General features: G+C 43.8%; 2 protein-coding genes across 2 annotated transcripts in view; both read right to left on the minus strand.

Moving 5' to 3' along the window:
• Positions 1-393: 393 nt before the first annotated feature.
• On the minus strand, positions 394-20,960 carry LOC138982069 (uncharacterized; the record flags this gene model as incomplete). The annotated part of the gene is made up of 2 exons (XM_070355292.1): positions 394-423; positions 20,379-20,960. Coding segments are annotated over 2 exons (612 nt in total), but the record flags the coding sequence as incomplete, so codon positions are not given.
• A 306-nt stretch (positions 20,961-21,266) lies between these two features.
• The window catches only part of LOC138982071 (uncharacterized), a 2,088-nt gene continuing 763 nt past the window's right edge, over positions 21,267-22,591 (minus strand). The window contains exon 2 of the mRNA XM_070355293.1: positions 21,267-21,667. Coding sequence (XP_070211394.1) covers positions 21,267-21,667 — 401 coding nt within the window. The remainder of the gene's footprint in view (positions 21,668-22,591) is intronic.

Below are 22,591 nucleotides of genomic sequence, written 5' to 3' on the forward strand. Positions count from 1 at the left end.
ACCTCACCCCACTCCCATCCTCTGACAGTTGATGCTTTGCGCCATATCTCGGCTTTCTCTTACGATGCACTCCTGTTTTATGAGAAACAATTTCGAACTAGTAGTGATTTTAAGACAAAATCACTGCTCAGTTTCAACTAACTTATTAGGAACAAGCCCTCTCAGTTTATTGACGACATGACTGTCCATATCCCTCACAAATAGAGAAGGCAGCACCATAAACTGGGAGTCGGTAATATTGGTCTGAAAGGGAAGAGGAAGGAAGACGAGGGACGGGGGAGGGGGCGTGAGAGGTGCGGTTGGTGGGTGTGGGTGTGAGGACGAGCGTCAGGACACGCGGATGGGGTGACTAGAGGCATAGAGGAGACATGGGTGTGGGTGTGAGGACGAGCGTCAGGACACGCGGATGGGGTGACTAGAGGCCTGTAAGAGGAGACATGGGTGTTGGTGTGGGTGTGAGGACGAGCGTCAGGACACGCGGATGGGGTGACTAGAGGCATGTAAGAGGAGACGTGGGTGTGGGTGTGGGTGTGAGGACGAGCGTCAGGACACGCGGATGGGGTGACTAGAGGCATATATATAAGAGGAGACATGGGTGTTGGTGTGGGTGTCCTTCTTTAAACATGTCTCCCCTTAGATGCCTGTAGCCTCCACCCCATCCGCGCTCCCTGACGCTCTTTCCACACCCACACCCGTTGTTTGTTTCAACCAGTTGGTTTAAACAATGTTTATTCATATTTACATGTTCAGGAAATGTACATCGACATAAGGTGAAAACAGCAAGCCTTTTTGCAAGACAACACCCAGATGTTTATGAGTAAATGAATCGTGCAGAATTGTGTTATCAAAATTTAAATCATGAAAAACAGGATTTCTTTTCCTGGTGAAGTTCAATAGCTCGGTCTTCATAGGGTTGAATTTGACTTTCCATATAACTGCCCAATCATGTATCCTAACCAGGTCAGAATTCAGAATTTCAGCACGAATATCATCACTTTGTAAACAAAGATTCAGGCTTGTATCGTGAGCAAACAGTTTTATAATTGATTAAATATCACAAACGATATCATTAATATAAATAACAAAAAGCAAAGGTCCAAGGACCGATCATTGTGGGACACCAGCTTGGACTTTCAAATATGGAGACTGACTACATTTTACCACCACAGCCTGTTTTCTATCTTTTAAATAATCAATAAATCAGTCTAACAACCCATATCTAATACCAATTCCATTCACTTTTGTTATGAGACCTCTGTGCCACTTTATCAAAGTCCTTCGAAACATCAACAAATATTCCTTGTGCTGCTTGACCGTTGTCTAAGGATTTGCAAATATCGTCATATAAACATATCAATTGATAAACAGTAGAATCACCTGACATTAAGCCAGATTGATAAGCCGTTAACAAATTATTTATTTTCAAATATTCAAAAACATGTTTTTGAACACACTTTTCCAAAACTTTTACAACGCAACTGAGAAGGGATATAGGGCGATAATTTGCACATACATTTTTTATCTCCTTTCTTAAAAATAGGTGTAACATTAGCGGTTTTCCAAATGGATGGAAATTTATCTTCGCGTAACGAACGGTTAAATAACAGTGTAAGTGGTTCTAATATGACAGACACACTTTCCTTCAGGAGCCTATGTATGCGGTCAGGGCCGACTGCTTTATTCAGGTCTAATTTACCAATGACTTCTTCATTTGATAATACAAAGTTATCCATCGATGTTTCTGCGGACTTAATAGGTGGTACATCATCAGTTTCTCCTTGAAGTTTACTCTGCTCTAAAAAGGTCTTATTAAACAATACGGCTTTATCACAATTGTTATAAACAACTTCTCCTTCCGATAATAGCGGAGGTACTTCCGAAGAGTTCACTCCTTTCTTTGCCAGGAAGGATTTAACCAACTTCCACCAATTTTTAATTCCAAAATTTAAACTATTAGAAATTGAACTGTCGAGCTCTCTAACCATATTCCAATTTGCAAGTTCGTATAGTATCGTTGTATTGATTGCGTATTTGGCAAAATAGTGCCCAGGCTTCAGGAGTGTCAACATGTGCAGCCAATGTATGAATAAACCGTTTTCTGTCTCTTAATTTCAAAATAGTTTCTGTCATCCACGGAGCATCTGAATCACGGACCGTAACAGTTTTACTTGGCATACACAACATGGCAGTGGTAATGAAGTGATCCGAGAAGAGTTGTGCAGCATGGTCAGTGCACTGGTCATTTACAAGTTACAATCAATTAACTTTCGAAAGCTCTAATATCATATTTTTCTTATCCAGTTTACCATAATTCAAAATAGTGCGTTTAAAGGACGATTTGTGTTGCTTTAAAAGGACGTACGGTACGGAATGGTCGCTGCAAACGGGCGGAATAACTTTATCAACGATATCTACGGGGCGGCGTGGGAGCATACTGGGAGAAGGAACAAGCGCCGGGACAAGCAAAAAGAGAAGGGAGAAAAAAAAATTAAATAAATACATAGAAAAGAAGAGAGAGGAAGAAGAAAGGAGAAAGAGAGAAAAGGAGAGAAAAAAAAGAGAAGAGATGAGAGTGAAGAGGAGAAAGAGAAGAAGAGGAGAGAGAAAAGAAGAAAAAAACCGAGAGAAAAAAACCCGAAAAAAAAGATTTTTTTTTTTTTAAATCTACAGTAGGCGTTATAATTAGGCCAAGACACGTGGAGGTGCTTTCTGTTATTCGCGTAAGGGTTTTAACCAATTGTTGTAAATTGTTCAATAACAATATATCCAACAGGCGTTTGGAGGGGTTATTAAAAAGTCACAATTAAAGTCGCCTAAAATGATAAATTTACATGACATCGAATTTACATGTTTAATGGACTGATCAATCAGATCCAAGTATTCAACAGTTGCATTAGGTGGTTTATAAAACGTACCGACTAAAAGAATATCTTGGTTTAATCTTGTTTCAATCCAGAGAGCTTCCAAATTTGGCACATTGAGGTCGAATCGAGGTTTGCATTACAATCCGCTCCTAACATAGACAGTGACACCACCGTGTGGGTCATGCGATCTGTCTCTGCGGATCGGCAGTTGGAAACCATGCAAGGCGAGTTCTGAATCAGGAATAGGATCTGAGAGCCAGGTCTCCGAAAGAGTTATGACGTCATAATTTTGTATTTTAGAATTCAGTAAATCAAGTTTATTTTTCAAACTCCTCACATTTATGTGAATTACAGATAAATTCGTTAGATTGCCTCTTTTCCCAGGCCCGGGATTTGGATGGATATCTCTGGAAATCAGTAGCAACCAAATAAGAAGTATAATGTTCCAGAGCATATGCCCGTAACACTTATTTCGAATTGGTTGAGGGAAATAGGAAGGTTGCGGTTTTGAGTCAACATTTGTCTCGTAGTACACACACAAGAAATGTGCATGGAACAAAAATGAAGAGAGCAGCTCGAAAACTTTTTTGTTCGTAAAAAACTAAAAACATATATATATATACTAAAACAGTGTCAAAATCAGGAGAGAAAAAACCAATTTTTGTGAGCACCTGGCCAATATTGAGTAAAAACAACCAACCCTGGATCTAAAGCTAACACTGTCTAATGGCATTTAAAATGTAGGTTACTACTGGTCCTTCTTTAAATATTGCTCCCCTTATATGAGGACTGGGTGGCCGAGTGGTAACGACTGGGTGGCCGAGTGGTAACGACTGGGTGGCCGAGTGGTAACGACTGGGTGGCCGAGTGGTAACGACTGGGTGGCCGAGTGGTAACGACTGGGTGGCCGAGTGGTAACGACTGGGTGGCCGAGTGGTAACGCACTTGCGCTCGGAAGCGAGAGGTTGCGAGTTCGACCCTGGGTCAGGGCGTTAGCAATTTTCTCCCCCTTTTCCTAACCTAGGTGGTGGGTTCAAGTGCTAGTCTTTCGGATGAGACGAAAAACCGAGGTCCCTTCGTGTACACTACATTGGGGTGTGCACGTTAAAGATCCCACGATTGACAAAAGGGTCTTTCTGGCAAAATTGTATAGGCATAGATATAAATGTCCACCAAAATACCCGTGTGACTTGGAATAATAGGCCGTGAAAAGTAGGATATGCGCCGAAATGGCTGCGATCTGCTGGCCGATGTGAATGCGTGATGTATTGTGTAAAAAAATTCCATCTCACACGGCATAAATAAATCCCTGCGCCTTGAATATGTGCGCGATATATATTGCATAAAAAAAACATTTTAAAAAAATATAAAAAAATAAATCCCTGCGCTTAGAACTGTACCCACGGAATACGCGCGATATATATAAGCCTCATGTTGATATTGATGCCTTTAGCCCCATACGTCATCCGCGTTCCCTGACACTCTCCACTACAACCTACAACCTTACCCACACCAAATGCACAGTTTCGATAAATCTTCGCTCAGCCCAATGAATGCTACAAAATTGGTACAACCTCGCATGGCTCAGACACTCTAAATAAACCCCCTCCCCCTCCCCCTTTACCCCCTTCCCTCACTTTCTCACACCTCTCTACCAACTGTTGTCCTGTGCTTGTGTCCTTTTGTCGTTTATCATACATGATAAAGACCACCAGCCAAGGCCGGGCTAACGCCATTCAAACCTGGTCCTGCTTCCTCCTTTCGTTGATATTTGTTTTGTTGAAAGGCAAAGGACGGATGGGAGTCTCACTGATCTATTTCTTTGCGCGTCCCGTTGGATCCGGCTTTCTGTCTGTGGATGGCTTGGTGTCTGGATGGCTTGGTGTCTGGATGGCTTGGTGTCTGGATGGCTTGGTGTCTGGATGGCTTGGTGTCTGGATGGCTTGGTGTCTGGATGTCTCAGTCTCTATCTGTTGCTGTCTCTCTTTGACCTCTCTATCTGTCTGTCTCTTTGTCTATCTGTCTCTCTATCTGTCTGTCTCTTTGTCTGTCTGTCTCTTTGTCTGTCTGTCTCTCTGTCTGTCTGTCTCTTTGTCTATATGTCTGTCTGTCTGTCTGTCTGTCTGTCTGTCTGTCTCTGTCTCTGTCTCTCTGTCAGTCTCTCTCTCTGTCTCTGTCTGTCTGTCTGTCTGTCTGTCTGTCTGTCTCTCTGTCTCTCACTCACTCATTTTCCCTCCCCCCCCCTCTCTCTGTCTCTTTCTCTCTCCCTACCTGCCTCTCTCCCCCTCTCTCTCTCTCTCTCGCTTTCTCTCTCTATCTCTCTCTCTCTCTCTCTTTCTTGTCCCCCCCCCCCTCCGCCCTCTCTTTCTCCTTTCATCTCCCTGACCATCCTACCAACCCGTCTCAGTGGTTGTGTCCCCTAAAGTCTGGCCCCATTTAGCATGCAAAAGAGAAGACGGTCCCGTTCCCCTGTGATCTATTGTCGCAGGCAGGCAATGGCCCAGTTGGGGGCAGACAAGGGGGAAGGGGGAGCCTCAAGCCTTCAGCTCCTCCGCGGAAACAAACTCGCTGTCCTTTCTAAACGCCGACCGTTTATCGGCACAACTGCTTCCCACTTTAGTGCCGAGAATTGGTTTAAAGAGACATCTTGCTGCCTCGTTCGGCCTAATGGTCTGGACTCCCCGTGCTTGAAATCCTTTCTCTCGCCCGCCTTCTCGCGGTTTCATTGTAAGTGGATGTACATAAACGCTGAAAGAGAGAGGAAGAGAGAGCCGTGTCGTTGTTGTCCCTTCTTCATGGCCGTGGCGCATCTCGACGAAGACTGCAAAAATGCGTCATCCCAATTACGGTGGAGTACCGTTCCTTGTCCGCTTTTCTCGGCGAAAAAGGAAAACGAAAAAGAAAAGAAAGGGAAAGAAAAGAAATGCTAGATAGGGAAGGAGACAGCCTTGTATTTGCCCTTGTATTGCTGAGTTCGCTTAAAAGTATATTCCTTCCCAGTGAAGACTATCTTTTCAGCTACAGTGGAACCCCCCCTATCAAGACCCCCTATCAAGACCCCCATATTTAAGACTTCCTCCCTTTTAAGACCCTTTTTTCGTAGACTTTCTGTTCATAGCCTCTGTAAATCTACCCCCATGTTATGTTATATGAAGTCTTATATCGCGCGCGTATCTCCAGAAGCAGATCGCAGCCATTTCGGCGCATATCCTACTTTTCACGGCCTATTATTCCAAGTCACACGGGTATTTTGGTGGACATTTTTTTTATCTATGCCTACACAATTTTGCCAGGAAAGACCCTTTTGTCAATCGTGGGATCTTTAACGTGCACACCCCAATGTAGTGTAGAAGGGACCTCGGTTTTTCGTCTCATCCGAAAGACTAGCACTTGAACCCACCACCTAGGTTAGGAAAGGGGGGTGAAAATTGCAAACGCCCTGACCCAGGGTCGAACTCGCAACCTCTCGCTTCCGAGCGCAAGTGCGTTACCACTCGGCCACCTAGTCCTCCTTGTTAAGACTCCCTCCTTGTTAAGACTCCCTCCTTGTTAAGACTCCTTCCTTGTTAAGACTCCCTCCTTGTTAAGACTCCTTCCTTGTTAAGACTCCCTCCTTGTTAAGACCTGGTGGGGGTCTTAAAAGGGGGGTTACACTGTATCGCGCTACCACAGATCTGTCCAATCTTTCCACGTCAACACATACCAACAATAAACAGAGCGGGACTACTGTGCTCAATGATATAATTGACACCTTTGCCAATCTGCAGAATTCATCCAGCAAAAAAAACCAGAAAAACATTCCGCGAAGAAACCAGTCTGGCTGTTGATTAGTGGTGCACGTCCAACTAGAATGCTGGTCTTATCCACCAAACAGGCTATTAACATGGAATGGAATATGTATTCAGGACGCTGTCTTTAACTGTTTTGTCTGTTGGACAGGGTGAAATGAACGGGAGAAGTAATACAGAAAGGTGGTCAAGAAACAAGTTATTAACATGGAATGGAATATGTAGTCAGGACGATGTCTTTAACTGTTTTGTCTGTTGGACAGGGTGAAATGAACGGAAGAAGTAATACAGAAAGGTTGTCAAGAAACAAGTTATTAACATGGAATGGAATATGTATTCAGGACGCTGTCTTTAACTGTTTTGTCTGTTGGACAGGGTGAAATGAACGGGAGAAGTAATACAGAAAGGTTGTCAAGAAACAAGTTATTAACATGGAATGGAATATGTATTCAGGACGCTGTCTTTAACTGTTTTGTCTGTTGAACAGGGTGAAATGAACGGGAGAAGTAATACAGAAAGGTTGTCAAGAAACACTGTTTGGTTTGAGTTTGTATCTTTTGGTACGCTTGCGTTATTCGGAGACACGGGACGGGAGCAAATTCCAAAGACTTGACTCATTAGTAACACTTGTTAAGTTCACTAGTGCTTCTTTTATAGAAACGGTTAGGCTGCACACAGTGATAGATTTGTAATAGTTTTCCGAACGTTGTATCATTAGTTTGCGCTTAAATCGTCTGTTGGGCATTTTTCAAAATGTCGTCTGTTAAAGGTTATATCACGAGTTTGTACTTTCAGCATCTGTTGGGTACTTTATAAATGTCAACTGTTGAAGTTTTATCCTGAGTTTGGGCTTGGTGCGTCTGTCAGGCAATTTTAAAGTGTCGCCTTGCTGTTAAAGGTTGTCTCACGTGTTTGTACTTGCTACGTCTGTTGAGGATGTCGCTTGTTAATGCTGGAGTCTACCCCTGAGATTACAAAGTAAAAATGAATATAGATAACTCGCCCACTTGACGTGCCCCCCCTTCCCCCCAAAAAAAATTATACGTAGGCTGTTCCATAATTATTTAGAATCTCAGAAACGGAAACACATTCCAACAATCTAACCAGGCCATTTTCTAGACCAATCCTTCCCCAGCCGACACCCAACTGGCCATCCTCTCAAACGTTCTCATTCTGGCCTGGGACCACGTGACATCAGCTATACCTGGTATGGCCCTCGTGAAGGCTCGGACATAGTCTTTAGGGGTCTCCACCCGTGTTTCCGCGGCTATTTCTTGAAATCCGAGAACAGGCTAAACTAGCATTGGGAGATGTCAAGAAAATAGGGTGAATGCAACCAGCAGCAGTGCTCCCTTTGGTGCCAAGAAATCTGTTGTCGCAAAGGCAGTATAGACAGCATGTTACAGCATAAGCCCTCGAATACCTGTGTGTGGACGGTGTTTGTGCCAAGCCTCGAATATTTTCGACCATTAGTTGTGGACACAGCAGTCAGACGTGACTGTATGCCTGTCTTCAAGAGTCACATGCACAGTGTTTAAATGCCTAGATCTAGCGACGAAAGATGCGAACAATGTTTAGGGCTTCTTGTTATTTGAACTTGGCAGGTTAAACACCCGAACAGACGACAGTTGTTTGGTTTCAGAGTGGAGCTAATTAATCCAGGTTTTGTCACCACTGACAATATTCCATGTTGATTTGGACAAGCCATTGCTGATTTTTTTTTCAATATTGTCAGGCAACACTCTGCCCTACCCCTGTTTTCCCCGTCACTGGGTTCATGTGGTACCCAACCGGCAAATCGCTTTGGGTCCATTAATATTTGTGTAAGATCTTTTCAAATGCAGAGCTTTTAATGCCAAGGGCCTATTTCATCTCCCTGATTATAATTAAGTGATCTTCTCGTATCATCTGTTCAACAGCGCCAATGTTTACGAGGATAACGAATGAAAGTAGTAGACCAGGGTGGCTATCATTTTCGAGGCTCCGTCTACCCGGTTTGAAATTGCTGTACCAGTTTTACACCACGGCTCTACAAAGAGCGTTCATCCTAAAACATTTCATCACACTTTCATGCAAATCGGCCTCTTTTAACCCTTATTTTGTAGTTATTGCAAGTTATGGCTCCAAAATCGCGAATTTGAGCTTCATGACGCAATCTCATACATTGCGCGGTGAGTATCTTCCCGAGTCGACCATATGAAAACGACATAACTCTGAAACTTTATTTGTTGTGTCAAGCCTCACGATAGTCTATTATTTGACGGCATGATTTTGTATATAACGCCATTTTGCCAGGAGCCTGGATTCTAAATAATAACGGAACAGCCCTCGTATATATATATATAACATCAGAAGTTGTGAAATAATATATATACATATATATTTTTATATATAGAGACAGCAATAACAAGACCAAACAATACTGTGCTCACGTGTTTGGTGAAGACGATGCGATTAACAGAGCACGACGTTTCGTCCACTGGGGTCTTCCTCAGGCACAAAACACAGAAACAAGAAGAAGACAGACAACATATACAGGTTATAATTATAGACATCGTTTATAGATGTGACAGGGGAGGCTACCGCTCCTTTCACAGCAGACTCTGCACCCGAGTTGTTGGCCTTTAAGTCAACACCGGTTGATTGTGGAACTCTGTTTGTGATGGGGTCTGGTGGTTTCCGATTGTCTGTATGTTCATGGAAACCTTCAGGTTTTCATAACAGTTTTTATAGAAATTAGCCCTAACATTTTCATCCTGTTTGATTGCACTTCGCCTCCCGAGGTGATCGTAGTGTTTCGGCACTCGGTTACATAGAAAAAAATGAATGACAGAAATCATGTATTGAAGCTCATAAATGTAACAAATGTTTAGGGATTTTTGTATCACTTTTACACGCTAAATTGTTTATTTTTGTTGAGTTTTGTGATTGAAATTTAGCTTGAAAAGGGGTACGAAGTTGTTTTTGGTTTGTTTGTTTGTGTGTTGTAATGTTAATGTTGGATTTTGTTTGTGTTTTTCTATCTCTTTTTTTTACCTTTAAAATGACTGTGTTGTGTGTTCCATTTCGTTCCTCTATCAATCTTCTTTAAGTGTGATCATCTGATATTTTATTTGTTTACTATTTCCACAGTAAAGTTTTAGTAATTTATTCACTACTGCAGTGGTGATTTTGTGTGAACATGTCTGATACCAAAGGCCCTGTATTTCAGTCAGTCGTTTTCCTAGAAAGTAGCGTGTTAAGACCTATTATGGGCATAGTACTTCGCCCTTAAAGGTTGCAGCATGAGTTTGTAGTAGCAGCGTCTGTTGGGAATTGTGTAAATGTCAACTGTCGACGTTGTATCATGGGTTCAAAATTGGTGGCGTCTGTTGGGCGTTGCCCAAATGTCGCCTGTCCGACGAATAAAAAGAGGGAAGGTCAAAGAAATGGAATGCGGGAAAGTTGTTTCCATGCAAATGGCGCCATTCATAATTCATATTGTGCCAGTCGGGGCAATGTCCAAGTCTGGGCAAACTTGCCTCGTCACCTTTTGCTGTTCGGCTGGCACTTTTTGCGACAAACTGCGACAGCGAGTTTTGCGACAAACTGCGACAGCGAGTTTTGCGACGTTTATTTCCGCATATACGCGACAGGCACGTATTGGTGCTCAACCGTGGATGTCGAATTTTAATGTAAGAAATAGTTAAAGAGAGAAAGAGGAGCCAGACAGAATTGCTGATCTTGTTCAGATTCATCTAGCTTACACCTGTTAAGCTAAATAACTAAACTGATACTCAATTTAATGTTATGCCGGTAATCTCCTAAAACAGCATTTGAGTTTACTTGAAAAAGCTTGAATCGTTATACAGAACATGTTTTGAGGCGGAAGGCGCCTCGGGAGTATAATCAATAAATAATTCTATGTTTGAACGGGGGGTATAGAAGCCTGAAAACACCAGAGAACAATTCACATACTGTTTCCCTAATTATTCTCCCCTGCCAGGAAATAATTTGCCATTTTCTTCAAAAACATAAAAGTTGCTTTTCTAGCGCACTTTCAGGCCAATGAATGCTATGTTAATGGTGGGTCTATGATCTTCGATGATATGCACATGTGCGATATGATGAGTTATCCGTCTCAGGTGAATAAACACCCTGAGAGGCACGACATGGGAAAATGATAGACACGTTCCGTGGATGAACTGAAAGCCTCGTGTTATGGGTTGGGAAATAAATCTAAGCCGAGCAGCCGGGTGCATACAAACAATCGAACACAGTCATGCTCATGTTCAAACCCGGACGGAAGCTTACAGGTGTAGGTAATGAAACATGCCTGACCGGATGACTTGCTTTGCCTCTGTAATGATACCTGAGTATTTTTTCAGATCACTTCATGTGGTCGTTCTTGTGGGGAAGATGAAATGTAGCGTGGGCAGGTGTGTTTTCCAGGTAACAGTGCGTTTCCGGAAGAACCGAAAGAGATGTGATTCTGTTGTTTACTTCAGCAGATGGTACACCTGTTCCTTGTCTCACACAACATATACATTTTGTGTATGAAGGCGTTTCTTTATTGTATAATGTATTACTGTATTGCTCATGCATCACAATCGTACAATGTATCAAACTACAATCGCAATACAGACACAGATGATTGCAATTGTATACAGTCGTCAAAACCTGCCCCCCTGATATAAATGTATATGGCTTTCCTACATGCCCTCTTTGGCCATCGTTCCCTCGCGCGCACGTATGCGTGTTTGCTTGTATGTATGTATGTATGTGTGTGTGTGTGTGTGTGTGTGCGTGCGTGCGTGCGTGTGTGTGTGTGTGTGTGTGGGTTTGCGTGTGTGCGTAGGTGCGTGGGTGCGTGTGTGTGTGTGTGTGTGTGTGTGTGTGTGTTGTTTGCATTGCAAACAAAATCCAAACACTTTAGACGCCAAACCGATCATAAACATTCAATCAATCAATGAGTCTTATATCGCGCATATTCCGTGGGTACAGTTCTAGGCGCTCTGCAGTGATGCCGTGTGAGATGAAATTTTATACGGCCAGTAGATTGCAGCCATTTCGGCGCATATTTACCTTTCACGGCCTATTATTCCAAGTCACACGGGTATAGGTAGACAATTATTAACTGTGCCAAAGCAATTTTGCCAGGAAAGACCCTTTTGTCAATCGTGGGATCTTTAACGTGCACACCCAATGTAGTGTACACGGGGGGAGGTTCGGACACCGAAGAGAGTCTGCACACAAAGTTGACTCTGTGAAATAAATTTCCGCCGAACCTGGGATCGAACTCACGCTGACAGCGGCCAACTGAATACAAATCCAGCGCGCTACCAACTGAGCTATATCCCCGCCCTTGTACCAACACTCTCAAGACTTTCACCGCCCCATGAACATGCTTACATTCTCTTCATCAAACGACACAAACACGCAAGGGGTCTGATATACATTGCATATTCTCGGTTCTATTGTACATCGCCCATCCCTTGTATGGTCCAGCTATTTCCATGCAAATTTCATTCGACCAGTCAGAAAACATCCCTTTCTCAAGACAGCGCCTAAGTGGTCTCACGTCTGCATGGCTTGGTATGGCGATGGGTTCGGCTCTAGGAAAGATGCTGGCACAGTGAAGATGGGTCGAACGAGTATTAGCGGGATCGCGTGCGTGTGTGCTTGTGTGTGTGTGTTTGTGTGTGCGTGTGTGTGTATGTGGGTGTGTGTGTGTCTGTGTATGAATTCTCAGACTCCGTCCGTGATCTTGGCATCTTTCTTGATAGCGATCTCTCCATGAAACACCATGTTATGAAAGTCTGTCAGTCCGCTTACATCGAGCTTAAGAGAATAGGTTCTATCCGCCCATACCTTACCGAAGATGCCACCAAGACCCTTGTTTCCTCGTACATTCTTTCTCGATTAGACTACGGAAATTCTGTTCTCATTGGCTGTCCTCAGTCTGTCATCCATCCTTTGCAGCGCGTTCAAAATTCTGCAGCCCGGCTTGTCTGCAAAGCCCCTCGGTCCCAGTCCTGTTCCCCCTTGCTAAAGAAACTTCATTGGCTCCCTGTAGAGCTGAGAATCCAATATAAGTGCTGCTGTATCTGCTACAAAATAATATCTGGCTCAGCCCCATCCTACCTCTCTGACCTGTTCACACTCTACACACCCTCACGATCCCTCCGCTCCTCTGTAGACACTAGAATATTCCGTCTATCTTCTTTTAGTCGCAAACAGCACGGCCAGAGAGCCTTCTCCCACTCTGCTGCCGTTGCGTGGAACTCTCTCCCTTACTCTATCCGACACTGCCAAACATTTTGTTCCTTCAAATCAAACCTTTAAACACACTTCTTCACACAGTATTTTGATTAATTTTTATTTCAATATGGTGCATTTTTGATCAGGTGTTTGAATGTTTGAATGTTTTGCCTGTGTTAGTATGCTTGCAGCTTGTATTGATGTAGTGTTTCGTTGTTCACTTGTGTGCTGAATGCTGCTGCGCATGCTTTTTTGCTTTGCTTTGTATATGTATGTTGGGTTTTTTTCATATTTTTTTTTCATTGTAAAGCGCTTAGAGAACGTAAAACGCTCTATAAATCTCCCATATTATTATTATTATTATTATTATTATTATTATTATTATTATTATTATGTGTGTGTGTGTATGTGTGTGTGTGTGTGTTTGTGTGTGTGTGTGTGTCTGTGTGTGTGTGCGTGGGTGTGTGTGTGTTTGTGTGTGTGTGTGTTTGTGTGTGTGTGTCTGTGTGTGTGTGTGTGTGTGTGTTTGTGTGTGTATGTGTGTGTGTTTGGTGTATGTGTGTGTGTGTGTGTGTGTGGATGTGGGTGGGTGTGTGTATGTGTGTGGGTGTGTGTGTGGGGGTGTGGGTGTCTGTGTGTGTGGGTGTGTTTGTGTGTGTGTGCTAATTAATTGACTCCACTATTCAAAGCTCTCTACGTAGGACCTAGAATGATAATACCGTGGTTTTTTGTAGCATGAATAACAGGTTTTATAAAGTGGTTTGACAGCAACTCGATCAAACAGGTGAAGAAAACACGACACAACATACAAAAAAAATTGCAACTTTAATTCTGTGTATTCTTTCGTATGATTCAATAAGAACAGGGTTCATTAACTACAGATGATATGGTATACCCACATTATTTTGCTATGGTAGTCTCTCTTCTGCAGGGGGTGGTTCCGATGCGTTTTTCTCTACGAAGAAACCTGCTGGCATAGTGAACAAGATTGTAGAGAACGCGCTCAATAGTATCTGGAATATATAAAACGAGAAGGGAGAGAGAGGGAAGCTCTGTAGGACCAAAGATCTTCTACTGTGAGCTGTAGAATATCTTAGATAGGACTACCACTAGCCTCGAGGGAATGTTCAGCTTTTCTTTAGCGTTCTTGTGTGGAGTGACTGAGTTTGGTGATGGGGAGCAAAGAGGGTTGGATGGGTGGGAGAATATAAGGGGTTTGAGGGTGAGGGGATGGAGTTGAAATGGAAATGTGTGTGTGTGTGTGTGTGTGTCTGTGTGTGTGTGTGTGTGTGTGTGTGTGTGCGTGAGTGTGTGTGTGCGTGTGTGTATGTGCGTGAGTGTGTATATGTGTCAGTGTGGGTGTGCGTGAGTGAGTGTGTGTGTGTGTGTGTGTGTGTGTGTGTGTGCGTGAGTGAGTGTGTGTGTGCGTGTGTGTATGTGCGTGAGTGTGTATATGTGTGAGTGTGTGCGTGAGTGTGTATGTGTGTGTGTGTGTCTGTGTGTGTGTGTGTGTGTATGTGTGTGTGTGTGTGTGTGTGTGTGTGTGTGTGTGTGTGTGTGTGTGCGTGACATATCAAGAGATCTTTTTTTCTGTCTGTTGGTCTTTCTCTGAGGATCTCTGAATGTATTATACAATGGACACTGATAGAATTTGTATGGAATGTCAACAATACCTTATTCAAAACAAAATCACAATTTGGAATATTATAGTGAATGCTAAAACCTATTGACAAATGCTTGTAGTAGCCTTTGCCACGGTTCTTGTTCAGTGTTGAATAATACTTGAGTCGTGTCTGACCGTGAGCGCTAAAGCCTTGCGCTGACACACAGCGTATGTATGGATTAATGTGTGGTGTAAAAATTCTACATAGTGTTTGTGTGTGTGTGTGAAGTCTAAACCTTCAACCACTAATTAATTAATACCCCCAAAGGTACAGAACATAAGGCCAAATTACCTGTATAAGGATGTACCCACACGCACCCGTGCATATCATCGAACTGAAAAGCTGCTCACAGGAAAAGAGAAGAAACCAACGTTATTGTCTGTTTTCACATGCAGGCTTGACCAAACACCGTGAACAGGGCGGGACCAAATGAGTTGTAAGGGGGGGTTCCTCCTTTTTGGGGGGAGCAAATCAGCGAAGTGGCGAAGCCACAAGCGCGCTCCTTCTTTGCAGGCGTGCGAACTAGGGGGGTCCGGGGGCATGCTCCCCCGAAAAATTTTTGAAAAACGGTTAAAATCTGTGCAATCTGGTGCATTCTGGGCCTTGTTTTAAGGGTTAAGAGCAGCATTGTTTTGGTGCTAAAACTAGTAAAAAAAAACCACACACTCAAAGCAAGGTACATGCTTATTCCAGGGGTGGGGTTCCGGAACCCCTGGAACCCCCCCCCCCCCCCCCCCCCCCTGGGTCCGGCCCTGGTGAATGTTTCCGTTGCAAACACTCACTCATCCTCTTTAGAGGAATATTTGAAACACTTGTCCTATCATGTTCTCATGCAGTCTCACTTAAAGTTAAAGCTGCCTAAAAGGTCTCAAGAATCCAAGACTAATTTGGGGCCGCGTAGACGGCGTACATTGTGTGTCACTCACAGTCCTCTTTCTCTCTCTCTCTCTTTCTCTCTCTCTCTCTCTCTCTCTCTCTCTCTCTCTCTCTCTCTCTCTCTCTCTCTCTCTCTCTCTCTCTCTCTCTCTCTCTCTCTCTCTCTCTCTCTCTCTCTCTCTCTCTCTGTCTCCCTCCCTCTCTGTCTCTCTCTCTCTCTCTCTCTCTCTCTCTCTCTCTCTCTCTCTCTCTCTCTCTCTCTCTCTCTCTCTCACTCTTTCTCCTGTCGCCAACCCTGAAAGTCTGAACTGAAGCTAATTATCGGAGACATGGCACCGCCGATCATCCAGATCAACAATCGCCCAGAGGGCGCCGAATTATCGCCCTTTTTTTCTCCCGGGAGATGCATTTTTCACTTCTCTGCCGGCTGACTGAGTCGTGCTTACTTCAGTTCGTAATTTAGTGCTACTGCTTTCTGCTCTTCGATCTTCCTTTGCCTTTCTCTGCGAGGTCCGCCATGCAGATTAGTTGTCAGCACCGCAGAAAATTGCATCGTAAACTGCGATTGGACGCTACGGTTATGACATCATCAGTTTCTCGTATTTCAGGCAGGGAGAACTACGAGTTGAGGTTGTCTAAAGATGTACGTCTCGTAGAGATGGTTTATCTGTTGTATTTGGCTTTGTTTTTAGTATTTTTCTTTCTTCAATTTGTTTTTGTCCTTGCGTTTTTGTTTGTGCCTGTTTTATCGGTTGACTTGTTTTGGTTCGTTTAACACGTTGCTTGTGTAAATTGCCTACCTTCGTCTGCAGCTTTGATCAAGAATAAGATGGTTTAGATGCCTCGTTGAGCTTTTTGGGCTGTGTATTTTTGTCTCGTGTTTTGGTTTGTGTATTTTCTCGCCGTTGAAGTAACCGCAACACGGTGGCCTAGTGGTAAGGCGTCCGCCCAGTGAGCGGGAGGTCGTGGGTTCGAAACCCGGCCGGGTCATACCTAAGACTTTAAAATTGGCATCTGGCATTATGGGGTTAGTGCTAGGACTGGTTGGTACTGTGTCAGAATAATGTGACTGGGTGAGACATGAAGCCTGTGCTGCGACTTCTGTCTTGTGTGTGGCGCACGTTAAATGTCAAAGCAGCACCGCCCTGATATCACCCTTCGTGGTGGACTGGGCTTTAAGCAAACAAACAAACACAAAATCGCCGTTGAAGTTGTTTTTTTCACACGTTATTTGTGTGGATTTTCAATCTTATTTTTACAAATCGGCTTGACAAACGTAGTCAGGAATGCATGCATGTGTTTTTTCTCCATTTGTTTGTCTGCATTATTTCCCTCTATTTTCTTTCCGTTGCTGCTAAAGGCTTGTATGCTTTTGTTTGAAATTGTCTTCTTTACTGCTGGTTTGTGTATGTGTGTGTGTGTGTGTGTGTGTGTGTGTGTGTGTGTGTGTGTATGTGTGTGTGTGTGTGTTTGTGTGTGTGTGTGTGTGCGTGCGTGCATGAGTCTGTACTCGTGTGTGTGTGTGTGTGTGTGTGTGTGTGTGTGTGTGTGTGTGTGTGTGTGTGTGTAAGAAAGAAAGAAAGAGAGAGAGGGAGGGAGTGAGGGAGAGAGAGAGTGTGTGTGTGTGTGTGTGTGTGTGTGTGTGTGAATGTCTGAAGAGTGAGTACTTGGGTCCAGCGCGAGCGTTTTTTATTTCCGCTTTGCGCGGCTTGGTTTTCTTGACTCTGGTAATGCCTGTCAAGAATCTCAGGCCAACAATTGAATTGTCGTCGTCGCTGCTGATTTCATTACCGAATGGGAATTTTCGGCATTTTTTTTAATCTGCTGTGATGACTGCTGACATCTAAATGATAATCGTTGTTGGACTTTATCTGAACCAAATTAAAAGCCATCATTGATTGGTTGTTCTATAAACGTGTAGCAAAGTGGAAAGCGCATACTTTTCTTTACGGCTGAATTAATATTGAATCTCGTTATCTTCAGATTTTTTCGTACACTTCCAGCAACATTTGAATTGTTTTATTTTCGATGAAGATCTGGACCAAACAAACTGTTTTCTCGCTCTTATTTGCTGTATTATTATATTGCTGATCAAATCTTTTTTTTTTTTTTTGTTTTTTATTTTTTTGCTTAACGCCCAGCCGACCACGAAGGGCCATATCAGGGCGGTGCTGCTTTGACATGTAACGTGCGCCACACACAAGACAGAAGTCGCAGCACAGGCTTCATGTCTCACCCAGTCACATTATTCTGACACCTGACCAACCAGTCCTAGCACTAACCCCATAATGCCAGACGCCAGGCGGAGCAGCCACTAGATTGCCAATTTTAAAGTCTTAGGTATGACCCGGCCGGGGTTCGAACCCACGACCTCCCGATCACGGGGCGGACGCCTTACCACTAGGCCAACTGTGCCGGTGCTGATCAAATGGGATATTTTGTTTTTACATCAGTTGCACTCTCGAAGCAAATGTGTAATGGAAATAATTATTGGAGTGTATGATTTTGAGCCAACCTCATTGTTTAAACATGTGTATTTGTGATATATGTGCATGTACATGTATTTAAAACAAAAGAATTCTCAGAAAGAATATTTTTGAATGTGCTATCTTTCCTGTTAGGTTTGATTCGTAAAACGGATAAACAAAAAAGTGCACGTGAAATTCTTCGCAAACTCATTCTGTTTTCCTAAATCCTTTGCTTCGTTCAATCTCACAGGGACTGTGACCCGAGCGGATGTTTTTTTCCGTGTAGTCGCTTGTTTGTTTGCTTGTTTGTTTGTTTGTGTGTTTGTTTGTTTGTTTGTGTGTACGTTTTTGTGTGTGTTTTTGTCTTGTTTTTGTTTGTTTGTTTATTCGCTGGTTTGTTTATTTGTTTTTTTGTTTGCTTGTTTGTTTGTTTCCGTGTTCCTCTGTTTGTTTTCTTATTTTCTTCATTTACCTTCCCTTCCTGCAGTCTTTGTTTCTTTGTTTCTTTCTTTCTTTCATTCCGTTAGGTATGCTTTCGTTACTGGAAAACTTAAACGTTCGAATTTTCTATAATGACCTGCCTACTGGACACACAAAGCGGTCAACTGAGTCAGTTTTCATTGACTTTCTGTTAGTCCCCTAAGAACCCCCCTCCCCCCACTGTCCAGCCCCCCATCTCCTTATACCTAAGCCCAACCACACACACGCGCGCGCGAGACTTTTAAGCCCCAAAATGTGGACTACTGTGTTATCAACGAGTTTATGGTTCGCTTCTTGCTCTGCCCTTTCCACTTCGCGTCTAATGACCGCTTCACAAACGAGCTTCGCAGGCCGTCTTCCAGAGATATCTAGATTCTGTCGATACAGCCTCCGTGGATACCTATACAGACTTTGATGAATGGCTTGAGAGGAGAGGGTGGGTGCGGGAGGTGGAGGGGAGGGGAGGCGGGATGACCAAGGGCGGTTAATTTAGCGTATGGGGAGGGGGATGGGGGGAAGAGTGATGGTCCTTTGTATCTATTTATTTGTGTGTGTGTGTGTGGTTTATGTTGTTGTTGAGCCAACAAGGGAAGAGGGAAGGATAGAAGGGAGTGAGAGGGAGGTGGGGGGGGAGGGGAACTGAAGGTCCTAGTTTAGTTTTTGGTTCGTCTTCCAGCGATCCAGGTCTGAAAAGGAATGGAGGAGGGGCAAGTAATAACGAAAGGTTGGGGGGTGGGGGGGGGCAGTCTGTGGAGTTGCTAGGTTAGTTTTTGAATCGTCTTATAGCGTCGCAGGTCTGCAAACATCGACCGCCAAGATGTGTACAGGAAGGATTTAAAATCCAAGACCTATCCCCCGTTATCAACCTTTTTATGGCCCACTTCATTTCCATAGACTCTTCATTTCTCTCCTCATCGATCTTCCTGGCTGACGATTTAGCCTTGTATAATTTGTGGTAAAAAGTTAGGGAGAGGATTATGGGAACTGGGGGTGTGCGTGATGGCCCGTGGTGTTTTTTATTTTTAATTTTTAATTTTATTTTAGGTTAATGGGTGGTAGTTCGAAGTACGACACTTGATGCTATGCTGGGTTTGTTGTGACTTCGAGAAGGAAAGTGTAAGAGGCAGAATTTGAGTCTGCGATTTTGTGCTGATCTGCATCATTGCTTCTGTTCGTCGTAAAGAAATAATTTTCCTTTTGAAATAACTAAAAAACTATATACTCTTAAATCTTATCATTGTATTTCAAATTCGAAACCCATAGATTGCTAATGTTCCAAAATCCAGAAATAGAAATGTTTAAGTAGTTTTAGACAAAACTAAACATTAAGTACGTCCGTGTAGTCTGCAGACATTTACAGAGAATTATAACAAATAGAAATAAAATTATCTGAGTATGCGTTGATCCGACCTCAAAATGACAAGAGGCGAAAGGAATGACTTCTCATTCTAGAATGATGTAACAACAAACACAACCTAGCATCACATGTCCATCTCAATATTAAACTACCATTCATCCACCTCAAATTAAACGAAAGGAAAGGTCCTTCCGCACGCCTCTCCCAATCTTGAGGTCGAATCAACGTATGTATACTAGGGTAGGTTTTTGTCCGTGACTGTTTAGTTGTGTCTAAAATTAAACGTTCTGTGAGCTAACCTTTGCTACGCTAACCATTAGTTTTCCTTCCTTCCTTCCTTCCTTCCTTCCTTCCTTCCTTCCTTCCTTCCTTCTTTCCTTCCTTCCTTCCTTCCTTCCTTCCTTCCTTCCTTCCTTCCTTCCTTCCTTCCTTCCTTCCTTCCTTCCTTCCTTCCTCCCTTCCTTCCTTCCTTCCTTCTTTCCTTATCTCCTTCCTTTCTTCTTTCCTTCCTTTCTTCCTTCCTTCCTTCCTTCCTTCCTTCTTTCCTTCCTCCCTTCCTTCCTTCCTTACTTCCTTCCTCCCTTCCTTCCTTCCTTCCTTCTTTCCTTCCTTGGCCATACCTTCCTTCTTTTTTTGTATACCGAAATATGCGTGTTGGACGAGGGTGTGTTGGATGAGGGTGTGTTGGATGAGGGTGTGTTGGATGAGGGTGTGTTGGATGAGGGTGTGTTGGATGAGGGTGTGTTGGATGAGGGTGTGTTGGATGAGGGTGTGTTGGATGAGGGTGTGTTGGATGAGGGTGTGTTGGATGAGGGTGTGTTGGATGAGGGTGTGTTGGGTGAGGGTGTGTTGGACGAGGGTGTGTTGGATGAGGGTGTGTTGGATGAGGGTGTGTTGGATGAGGGTGTGTTGGGTGAGGGTGTGTTGGGTGAGGGTGTGTTGGATGAGGGTGTGTTGGATGAGGGTGTGTTGGATGAGGGTGTGTTGGATGAGGGTGTGTTGGATGAGGGTGTGTTGGATGAGGGTGTGTTGGGTGAGGGTGTGTTGGGTGAGGGTGTGTTGGGTGAGGGTGTGTTGGATGAGGGTGTGTTGGATGAGGGTGTGTTGGACGAGGGTGTGTTGGGTGAGGGTGTGTTGGATGAGGGTGTGTTGGATGAGGGTGTGTTGGATGAGGGTGTGTTGGGTGAGGGTGTGTTGGGTGAGGGTGTGTTGGATGAGGGTGTGTTGGATGAGGGTGTGTTGGATGAGGGTGTGTTGGATGGGGGTGTGTTGGATGAGGGTGTGTTGGGTGAGGGTGTGTTGGGTGAGGGTGTGTTGGGTGAGGGTGTGTTGGATGAGGGTGTGTTGGATGAGGGTGTGTTGGACGAGGGTGTGTTGGGTGAGGGTGTGTTGGGTGAGGGTGTGTTGGGTGAGGGTGTGTTGGATGAGGGTGTGTTGGATGAGGGTGTGTTGGATGAGGGTGTGTTGGATGAGGGTGTGTTGGATGAGGGTGTGTTGGATGAGGGTGTGTTGGGTGAGGGTGTGTTGGGTTAGGGTGTGTTGGATGAGGGTGTGTTGGATGAGGGTGTGTTGGGTGAGGGTGTGTTGGGTGAGGGTGTGTTGGATGATGGTGTGTTGGGTGAGGGTGTGTTGGATGAGGGTGTGTTGGAGGAGGGTGTGTTGGATGAGGGTGTGTTGGGTGAGGGTGTGTTGGGTGAGGGTGTGTTGGGTGAGGGTGTGTTGGATGAGGGTGTGTTGGGTGAGGGTGTGTTGGGTGAGGGTGTGTTGGATGATGGTGTGTTGGGTGAGGGTGTGTTGGGTGAGGGTGTGTTGGATGATGGTGTGTTGGGTGAGGGTGTGTTGGATGAGGGTGTGTTGGAGGAGGGTGTGTTGGATGGGGGTGTGTTGGATGGGGGTGTGTTCGAGTGAAGGGGGAGTAGGGAGGAGAAACCTCCTTTCTTAGGCTACTTCTTACTTTGTTGTTGTTTGAGAAAAAAAATGAATGGCGGGTAAAAACGGTCATACACGTAAAAATCCACTCGTGCAAAAAACATGAGTAAACGTGGGAGTCTAAGCCCATGAACAAAGAAGAAGAAGAAGAAGAAGAAGAAGAAGAAGAAGAAGAAGAAGAAGAAGAAGAAGAAGAAGAAGACCTGCCAGATTAAACACTTCAGATCCAATTTAGATCAGTCAACATCTGTTCGCTCCTGTACCCAAAAGATAATATAAACACACGAAAGTGATTTGACGATGGAGAAGTGAGTATCGATTGTGCGTCACATTTCCTCTTCATGAAAGTATTCGATTTTTCTTTACCTCTGAGAATGAGATATTTCTGTCAACCGTTTGAACTATCCTCGTATTCGGTTCACAAAGGTCTACTGCAGTCCAAAAATAACTTCAAAGAAGTGTTCTAACCCGTCTATTTAAATTCAAACATGGATTTATTGTGAAGGAGAGATCTACTTTCTGTGAGAAAATTTTATCACCAAAGCCATGTATCATAAATTGATTTTGAAAATTAAGATTTTACACTTCAAAGCGTCTGTGTGTTCAACTGTTCAAAGGAAGTGGCAACATCAAAGCATATGATTCAAAGACTTATTAACACTGATTCTATAGGGCGACGGTAGCCGAATCTCAGTAAATGGAGTGTCGATTTTATCTTTTTCAGGCGATTTGGAATATAGATCTACAAATAATGGGGTTAAGGGGTTTTATGTGCTATTACTCCCACTCGCTATTAAACGAAATGTCCCACCGGAATTACAATTAGGATCAGCATTTCAAAATAGTTGAAATTAACAGAAATTCTCTCTCCCCCCTCGCCTCCGGTCTCGATTTTGATATCACTGTCGAAACAGACCAATAGCAG

The sequence above is a fragment of the Littorina saxatilis genome, linkage group LG12 (genome assembly GCF_037325665.1).
Source record: "Littorina saxatilis isolate snail1 linkage group LG12, US_GU_Lsax_2.0, whole genome shotgun sequence".
NCBI lineage: Eukaryota > Metazoa > Mollusca > Gastropoda > Littorinimorpha > Littorinidae > Littorina > Littorina saxatilis.